This window comes from Eretmochelys imbricata, chromosome 13 (genome assembly GCF_965152235.1).
Source record: "Eretmochelys imbricata isolate rEreImb1 chromosome 13, rEreImb1.hap1, whole genome shotgun sequence".
Lineage (NCBI taxonomy): Eukaryota > Metazoa > Chordata > Testudines > Cheloniidae > Eretmochelys > Eretmochelys imbricata.
In genome coordinates this window covers 40384600-40394652 of record NC_135584.1, presented here as the reverse complement: position 1 = coordinate 40394652, position 10053 = coordinate 40384600, and the positions used below count along the sequence as shown (strand labels likewise).

Below are 10053 nucleotides of genomic sequence, written 5' to 3'. Positions count from 1 at the left end.
ACTGGTGATACCAGTAGTTTGGCAGATTCTCAAGGCACAAGCTGCATTTGCTTTGCAGCTTGGGTTTCTCAGGTTTCCATACACAGGCTAGAAACCTCTTTAACCTGGGTCCAGCACTTCCCCCAGTTCACTCTTTGTTCCTCAGGTCTCTCCAGGAATCCTCTTCTGTGGTGTGATATCACTCCCGGCCTTATATAGCTTTAGCATAGGGTGGGAACCCTTTGTTTCAAAACTCGGTTCCCAGACCAGTTTGTGGAAAAATACAGATGTCCCAAGATGGAGTCCAGAGTCATGTGGTCTGGTCACCTGCCCTGGCAGAGTCATGGCTACCATTACTTACAGGCTCTCTGGAGTGTTCTCAGGAAGGCTCACCAGGTGGGAGATAAGCTTCTCCTAAGGCCAATTGTTTTCCCTAATAGCTCATTACCCTGAATTGGCCCTTCCCAATCACCTATGGAGACTGAAAGCATCTTCACTAGTGGATGTTACCCAGATGTAACTACATTTGAAATACAGATACATAGTCAATATTCATAACTTCAGATACAAAAATGAGACATGCATACAAACAGGATAATCATATTGAGCAAATCATAGCTTTTCCAATGACACCTTAAATGACCCGTCTTGCACAAAATGCATCATAATTGTGCTATAATTCATAATAATATCCCTATGAAGCCTATGGGGTGCAGTGTCACACCATCTACTTTCATTTACTTTCCCACTGGATTGAACAAGCAATCCTATTCTTTCTGACATGGGTGGATGCCTGGGAAGGAATTTTTCATTTCTAAATCAGATTATTTCATTTTAACTGTATTGCTTTCCCTTTCACACAGAAGATCTATTCCCAGCCATACCCTAACCCTAACCCTTCCATCACCTTTTCTGAGACAAGATTATAGTCTTTGCACAGCATTTTCCATTCTCTTCTACTATTCATAGTCTTCAATTATCTCTGTAAACTGAGCTTTGGGTTCCTTCCTGGATTTCTCGATCATGCTGCGCTTCTTGGTGTATTTTGTTGTTATTCCCTTTCCAGAAATTACCATCTCTCCTGCTTGGTAATTTTTCCTTCATATGAAATGATGTAATCTCCCTTGATATTCTGCTCGTGGGAATTTGAAACTATTGCATAAGGAAAGTGAATATTTATTTTTAGAAAGGAAAAATAACAGTACAAGGGCAGTCTTATTACTAACCTCAAAGGGAAAGTCATAGAAAACAACTGATTCCAAAAGGAAAATAATGGAGACAGGAAAACTGTTGACACAAATTGTTTTCTTTTTTTTAAGTTCTGCTCTTGTTCAAAAGGAATTATTTTGGGGAAACTTTTCTGGCCTGTGTTCTACACGAGATCCAACCAGATGATTGCAATGGTCCCTTCTGGCCCTGGAATCTATGAATGATCTCTGGGAACACCTTCCAGAGAGATGGGATATTTCTCTGAAAGGTATCCTCATGTTCAGGTGAACTTGCTGGGTTTCATTCAGGAAACACCAACTGAGATTCTATGGATGGAATTATGCTAAAGACCTCTACTGACCTTAAATTCCTTGGTTTCAGAGTAACAGCCGTGTTAGTCTGTCTTCACAAAAAGAAAAGGAGTACTTGTGGCACCTTAGAGACTAACCAATTTATTTGAGCATGAGCTTTCGTGAGCTACAGCTCACTTCATCGGATGCATCCATGCATCCGATGAAGTGAGCTGTAGCTCACGAAAGCTCATGCTCAAATAAATTGGTTTGTCTCTAAGGTGCCACAAGTACTCCTTTTCTTAAATTCTTTGATTCTCTCAAGTCAACAGTCCAGATTCCCCTCTCACTTAAACCAAAAGTCATTCAGCTGAGGTAAATAAATTCAAGCTCAGGTAAACCTCATCTCGGTAAGAAATGCCAAGCATTTTATCACTTATATATATCATATGATTGCTGAAGTTTTGATGTATCTTGAAGTGTCATACATTGGGATTGTAAACTCATTTGTTATGTTAATTTTCTGTTAAGATTTTAGCATACCTGTGTGTGCTATAAAATAATAAATAATGCTACCCAGAAAACAATAACTCTAGAAGACCTTACATTGTTCTTGTTATCCAGAGGTACTCTGTGAATAAACATAACATGATGTTTACCCATCAAACCACTTTGGATTTTAAAGGGACCTATGGAAGTTAGAAGCCCAATTCTGAGTAATTTTTTATGACAATTTGGCACCTAATTCTCCTTGTTTTCTTTGAAAATCTCAGCCATAAAGGATCATGAATTTCTGAGTGTATTCTGAAAGAAAATGGCCTGGTCATTAATTAATATGCTTGAGTGTTTAAGTAGTACCTTTTTTTGGGTGGTGTTAATTAACTGATTAGTCACTCAGTACACTTACATTTCTATAACTACTCCTCAGATAGTCACTCTTACCAAATCTAAGAGTATAGAGTGATAAACAAACTAATGATGAGGAATGGGTCAAACTCCACCAGAAATCATCAACGCTCCACCAACTGGCTTCACACAGGTCCTAGGCCTGGAGCTGTAGCTATGCTTTTGACATGTGTCCACTAGGAAATGGGCCAAAGCTATGAAATTGTCATCATGTTTTACCAGCATGTAGACAGGAGCAAAAGCACTTGGATTCATATCAGTGAAAAGCCCAGCTGACTGTTCCAAGCGCCTTGTCCTAGCCTGTTTGCAACTGGGGAATTTGGGATTTAAATAACTGAAGTATAAACACAACACAAGAATCCCTCAAAGGACTCTAAACTGTGTCTTCACTAATATATCCTGCTGGTGATGGAGGGTTTGTAATTAGGACCTTTGGGTATTAATTAACACCAACATTGGTTGCATCATGTCCTCTGAAATATTGCTAGTAAGTTGCAGTGAGTTTTCAATAGCATGGTCCAAACTATTCCCTGGTGTACCTCCTCTCTTTTCACTGTGGTTATCCCAGGGTCGCATCTGAACCAGTGTGTTTTTATCACTGAGATACTGAGCTGGGTTCTGATAACAGACACACCACTGGAGTAAGGGGAATTACTCTGCATTTACACCAGCATAACTGAGGTGAGAATCTGGGCCATTGTGCACATTCTAAGTTCTCCAGCATCTCACAATAATGTGTGATAAAAACTACTGCTATCGAAAGGAGAACGCAGAAGCATGGCTACGTGTTGTGCTTCCATTGTAACCAGTCCGTGCTGCCCATGGAGGCGAGGCACAGTTACAACCCAGACTGTGAAAACACGCAAAGAGCTGGAGAGCTGGGATTAGAGCCCCGGTCCTTTATTTCCAAACACTCAGGGCAGAGTGTCAATGGAATTTGTTTTCCTAAAGATGCAGATAGGAACCTAGTGAGATTTTCAAAAGCAGCAGGGGGGACCATACAAAAAATGGACTTTAGCTCCTAACCACTCTAGGTGCCCAAATCCCAGAATCAGGCCCCGGTAGGATTCTCTAAACCTTCACTCAGCTTCTCCCAAACTCTGTAGGCATCTAAACTCAACTTGGGGCCTACTTTTTGCAGTGAAATGCCCTAGGGTGCCCAGGTTTCTGTCTCTTGGCATGTGCACTGGAGCCTGAGACCAGGCATCTGGAGACATACATCCCTGAGTTCCTCCCCCTAACTCACATAAGGGGCCAAATCTGGTAGGTGAGCTCACACAAAAAGTTGGGGTGGAAGGAGGGATTCCCTTGTCACTTTTAGCACAGTGGTTAGGGTACTGAGCTGGGATATCAGAGATCCCAGTTCAAGTTCTCCCTCTGTTGGAAGGGGAAAAGGGAGGATTTGAACAGGCTATGTTACTTCTCAAGCGAGTGTCATCACCACTGGGCAGTGGGATATTATGGTATGTGGGACGTCCTCTGTCGCTCCAGTTGAAGCTGTTTCATGCTGGGTAACTAATAGAAGAGTCATTGGGTCAGCAAGAAAGACAACAAATATAAGAGTGACTCTAAAGCCTGCTGGTTAGAGGACTCCACTTCTTTCTGGGGAGACTGTAGAAAACCCGCCCAAAAGTCCTAAATAAAAAACACCATTTCATGACTGGCTTTGTTCATCACTCCCAGATTTGCCCTGAAGAACTGAGAGATGTGAATGTAGAGTTTTGCCCTCCTTACTTATAAATACGAGTATGCTGAGTCTATGCTGAAGCCGTAGAATCAAGTGTTCCTAGAAAGATTTTCAATCCTGGAGTCATGATATTTAGGTTCCTACATTAGTATTTGGCTGTGGAAATTAACTTGAAAAACCCATATTCAAAAATGTTCCACCTGAATTCATGATGCTGCTTTTTATTGGTTCACATTGATTTTCTCAGCTACCTCTGATAGTCCCAGAGGTGGAGATATGAACACTGTAGCTTGTTACGTATTGAAGGATCTTCATGAGGCAAACCAATCAGGTCATCCTCATTTTCTACCACCACAGCCTGACTAAACAAGCGGGGAAACAACAAAGAAGGTAGAAACCACTAAGCTATACCCCTCTGACTCATTAAACCAGCAGAACGTATCCCCCTTTCTTTTGAATAAAAAAAATACATTCACTTGGATTCTCTGAATTCGTGTGCATGGCACAAGTTTAGCCACAGAATTACTCAGGACCTCCTTTACCTTTGTATTTCACAGGCTGTAGAAGAGGGGACTGAACAGGGGAGTCAGGACTGTTTCGAAGAGATGGAACCCTTTGTTCAGGTCTCTCGGTGAGTTGGACTTTGATAACATGTAGACAATAATCAGAGTCCCATAGAACAGGTGGGAGGTGGGAGGAGCAGGTGGAAAAGGCCTTTTGCCTCCAGGGATTAGGAGGACGGTGGAGATGTAGGATATTAAAGTTAAGAGAAAAGGGGGCAGAGTGAAAAGTATAGGCAAATGTTCATTTATTTCTTACAATTCAGACCTATACGATGCAAGAACACCAAAACTGAGGGACAAAGCAGGCTGCTCCCTAAAATAGAGAGGCCTAATGCTAGCCTGGCTGGATGCAGAATGACTCACAACAACCAGAGCATATATTTCTGTATAGAGATCCCCAGTCTGCAATTGGGACCAGAAAATCCCCTTACGCTCAGAGTGACAGCTTGTAATTTAAACACAGTTCTCAATACCCCACACCCTGCATAAAGATGAATTAGGTTGTGACAAAGTTTCTGGCCTATAGGGAGTAGGTGGCTGATCTAGGAAGAGAAATGAAGAGTCGTGATTCTCAGACCTATGTCTTAACCAAAAGACACCCAACCCTTGATGAATAACCCACTCAGTGTGTATTTCGGTCCCGCCAGATGTTCTGTGGCAGAAGATGTCAATTAGAGCTCAGTGAACCATTGATTTTTTATTTCTCTGCCAGTTCTGGAAAATAAAAGCTTCACCACCAGCCTATGAGTCATTCTCACTTACTTTTCATATCCCAATGACTCATTCATGATGAGAATCAATAGTCATTGGGCTAAAAAGCAAATCCAAGGATGACTCTGTAGCTTGGTAGTTAAGACGCACACTTTGGCTGCAGGAGATCGAAGTTCAACTCCCTCTTTCAATGACTATTTAATTATTTATACCCAATGGAACCACTTTTAAAGGAGAGAGAGAGAGAGAGAGAGCTTTTGCAGAGAGTATTCCACAGGCCAGTACACTTCTTTGCAATGTGGGAGACTGAAGACTTCCCCCCTCCCCGCCCCCATCAGGCATGGGGGATATTGAACGTGGGTCTTACACACACACACACACGAGTGCTCTAACCACAAGTTAAATGTTATAACAGGAGCGCGTTGCTGCTCCGCATCTACGTCCTGAAAGATTTTGGTTGCTTGTTGCTGAAAATATCCAGCTAATTTGAGTTAAATTCATGAATCACTTTGGGCTGACCAAATAAACTATTCATTCAAACAAAGCCTGATACTGTATATACCTCCATCTATGAACCGCATACAGCCCTGCATCAGGGGAGAGCAGGAGGGTGGGGTGGGTGGTCAGGTTTATTTTGTGTCTTTGTCTGTTTCTCAGCTGCATCTATCAAATGGTGAATTTTTTTTCTTTGACTCCTCTGTGATAGAGGACAGCTTTGGATAGACCTTCATACAAACCACAGCCCCTTTGGTGTTTCCTTCTGTGTCATATGGGGTATGTCTATGCTGCATCTGGACAGTGTAATTCCCTTCTCTGGCAGATCTACACAAACCATATTTGATTGAGCTACTTTGCTGAAAGCAGAAGTGTACCCTAGGAAGCACAGACTAGCTGCCCGTGCCCCGTCCCACCTGAGATACTGTACACACGTGGCTATCCAAACCTGCAGCCTGTGCTGCCATGTTCTCACTTCTAGCTTTATCCTGCTAGCTGTACAAAACTTTTCCTTTTGGAAAATCTTTGAAAAGCAAGCCTAGCGTTTAATATTAAGTTCTGGTTATCTAACAGTCTTCATTAGGGTTCATGTACGTCTACCCAAGCTGGGAATTACACCTCCCAGCTGCAGGGTAAACATACCTGTGGTTGAACTCTAAATATCTTTCATTTCCAATCTCTTGATTTTTTGTTATGTCTTCTAGATTTGTTGATCTGACACTGATAGGATAAAGATATTTCAAAACCCAGCCCCAAAGTCTTTATTTAGGGTTCTAGAGAGCTTAAGGGAGTTAGACGGGACATTTCTATAATTCAGTAGGGTTCCATACTCTTGGTTCATCTAAACTGGAAGTTCAACCTCTTAATTATATGAGTCTTCCTCTGTTTATCAACAACTTCATTTTTCCAGTGGAGAGATGAAGTGGTATGTGGTCACAGGTTTCCACCAATGTACAGGTTTCCAACAGTGTAACCAACAGCACAACCTGACTGTATGTCTTCCATCAATATTTAATGGTTTTCTATTTCTAAATATATATTATGGAGAAAGTTGCAGGAAGAAATCAAACAGCCATTGTAAAATTCATCCCTGGACACTCAATAACAGACTTGCATCCACTTCATGTGGATGTATACAAGTACACTTTTAATAAAGAATGTCTCTTACAGTATCAAGTTTTATATAAAGAAATGTCTAATAAATGTATGAAAGATAAATCCTCAAAAAGTAGCAGAGTAACAGAAAGAAAGAAAGAAAGAAAGAAAGAAAGAAAGAAAGAAAGAAAGAAAGAAAGAAAGAAAGAAAGAAAGAAAGAAGTCAGGTCAATAAGGGGTAACCCTGTTCTCAAGGACTCAGATGGGCCATGTCTAAAAAACTGTATCTGTTCATCTCTATTTTACTATATGCTAAAATTTATCCCTTAAGGTTCTATGCCTTTTCTGAAAGCAATCAGTTTAAGAATAGCTTTTCTCAGGGACTCATTGACCTCTTTGTTTCTCAGGCTGTAGATGACAGGATTGACCATGGGAGTCAGGACTGTGTAGAAGACAGAGAAGAGTTTGTGTAGGATCTTGGGAGTGTTAGCTGTTGGAGCCACATAGACAGTAATCAGTGTCCCATAGTAAACTATAACCACAATGAGGTGAGAGGAGCAGGTGGAAAAGGCCTTTTGCCTCCCTGTGGTGGAAGGGATTCTCAGGATGGTGGCGATGATACAAATGTAGGATGTCAGGGTCAGTATATAGGGCACAATTGTCCCTATGGCAGAGATAGTAAATGTTACCAGTTGAAGAGTCTGGGTGTCATCACAGGACAGCTTAATCATGGGTGAAAAATCACAAAGGAAATGATCAATTTCTTTGGAATTACAGAACGTTAATCGGAAAAAGAAAATATCTACTATGGCACAGCCCACAAGGCTACTTATCCAGGACCCTGCCACCAGTTGGCAACAAACCCTGCCATTCATCAGAGCATCATGACGGAGTGGATTGCATATCGCTAAATACCGATCATAAGACATTGCCATGAGCAGCAGACATTCTGTAGTTGACATGACACCAAATAAGTATAATTGCAGAATGCAGCCCTTAACAGAAATGGATCTGTCCCCAGTCAGGAGACTGGCCAGCAGCCTGGGCAGGATGGTGGAGGTGTAGCAGGTCTCCAAGCAGGACAAGTTCCCCAGTAAGAAGTACATGGGGATGTGAAGGTGCTGATCAGTCACAACTAGCGCAATAATGAGGATGTTCCCTGCAACAGTCACAATGAAGATGACTAGAAACACGAGGAAGAGAAGGGGCTGCAGCTCAGGGAAATTCCCAAATCCTAAAAGGATGAATTTCACAATGGGTGTTTGATTTCTTCCTTCCGCTTTCTCCATAATCTGTATCTAGAAAAAGAAAACCATTAAATATTGATGGAGTGCACGCCGTCAGTTTGTGCTGTTGGATACACTAGCAGAAACCTGGAGCAGGTAACCTCATACCACTGCATCTCTCCACTAGAAGAATGAAGTTGTTAATAAACAGAGGAAGCCTAATATAATCAAGAGGTTGAGCTTCCAATATAGGTGAACCAAGAGCATGGAACTCTACTGAATTACGGAAATGTCCCATCTAACTCTCTTATGCTTTCTTGACTTTTAGGCTGGGATTTTGGAATACCTTAATCCTATCAGTGTCATAGCAACAAATCTAGAAGACATAAACAAAATCAAGAGATTGGAAACGAAAGATATTTAGAGTTCAACAACTGGTAGTCTAACCTGCAGTTGGGAGGTGCAATTCCCAGCTTGGCTAGAGGTACATATACCAGCTATGGTCAAGCGAGCAGGATAAAAATAGCAGTGAGAACAGGACAGCACATACAGGGGCTTGGGAGGGCCACCTGTGGACGTCCCTAGGATCTCAGATGGGATTGTGCTGGGGCAGCTCGTCTGTGCTGCCGAGGCTACACTGCTATTCTTAGCACAATAGCCCCATCACAGATAATGTGTGTAGGTCATCGGAGCAGGGAATTACACTGCCCAGGTGCAGCATAGACATAACCCAGGCGACACACACCGAACACCAAAGAGGATGCGGTTCGTATGAAGGTCTGTCCAGCTGTCCTCTATCACAGCAGATTCAAAGAAGAATTTGCACCATTTAATAGATACAGGTGAGAAACAGACAAAGACACAAAATTAACCCAAACACAGACCATGGGCTCTTACCTGATCTCAATTACGCCAGAGTAAATTGCATCCGCTTTATGTGGATTTACACAAGAGCAACTGAGACTGGAATCTAACCCCATTAAAAGAAATGTAAGTGAAATAGAAATGAAAATTCATCAAGATAGAAATAAGAGAGTCATTTTTATTCAGAAGGGAGAATGTGCCTGGAGAAAAATTAAAAAATGGAGAAAACGAAAGAGATTAATAAACAGAATAAGATAAAAATACAGTGTGAGAGAAAGAAAGAGGAGAGAGACTAAGTTTATTTCTTCAAATTTTTGAGCAATAAAATACAGATCTGTTTAAAGAGAAGTAGCATATCCTTTCTGTTAAAGCAAAGGTATCAGAACTAATAAATCTGAAATCTCTTCAGTAGTCGTCCCCTCAATAGCATTCATCACCATAAACTTTTCTGAGATGTTTACATGCCCCATTTCGGGTTTATGTTCCACCTTCCATTCCTGTTTTTGGTTGTGTACAGGTTTGGCACTGTTAGTCATTTTGAAAAAAACTATTTGTTTTTAATGTTTGGACCGGGGTAGGTTGTATGCTTGTGTTTTGATAAATTTGGATGATTTCTTAGAAAAAAGGGAAGGGTTAGTTTGAAAGAATAGAAAGAGAGAGCTTAAAGAAAAGGAGTTTTTAGAAAAGAAAGATTGGTTAGGTTTAGTCAGGAGAGAAGTTTTCAAAGAGTAAAGATTGGTTATTAAAGAAAGGACAGATTTTTTGTTTAGGTTTATTAAGGAGAGAGAGGGTTTTAAAGAAAAAAAATGGAAGAACAGAAGGAGAGACCTTAATGAAAATCAGTTTAAAAAATAAAAGATTGGTTAGGATAGATTTAGTAAGGAGAGTGGTTGGTTATTAAGGAACGGAGAGATTTTTGGTTAGGTTTACTAAGGAGAGAGGGTTTTAAAGACATAAGTTTGAAAGAAAGGTTATTTTAAAATATAAAAAAATGTAATAAACGAGGAAAATATCAAGGTGGCTTGAGA

At 41.0% G+C, this 10053-nt stretch overlaps 1 protein-coding gene across 1 annotated transcript; it reads right to left on the bottom strand.

Moving 5' to 3' along the window:
* Nucleotides 1–7261: 7261 nt before the first annotated feature.
* LOC144273907 (olfactory receptor 5V1-like) lies at nucleotides 7262–8224 on the bottom strand. Its single transcript, XM_077832621.1, has one exon. It carries the CDS (start codon nucleotides 8222–8224, stop codon nucleotides 7262–7264), a length of 963 nt encoding a protein of 320 aa, XP_077688747.1.
* Nucleotides 8225–10053: the final 1829 nt, after the last annotated feature.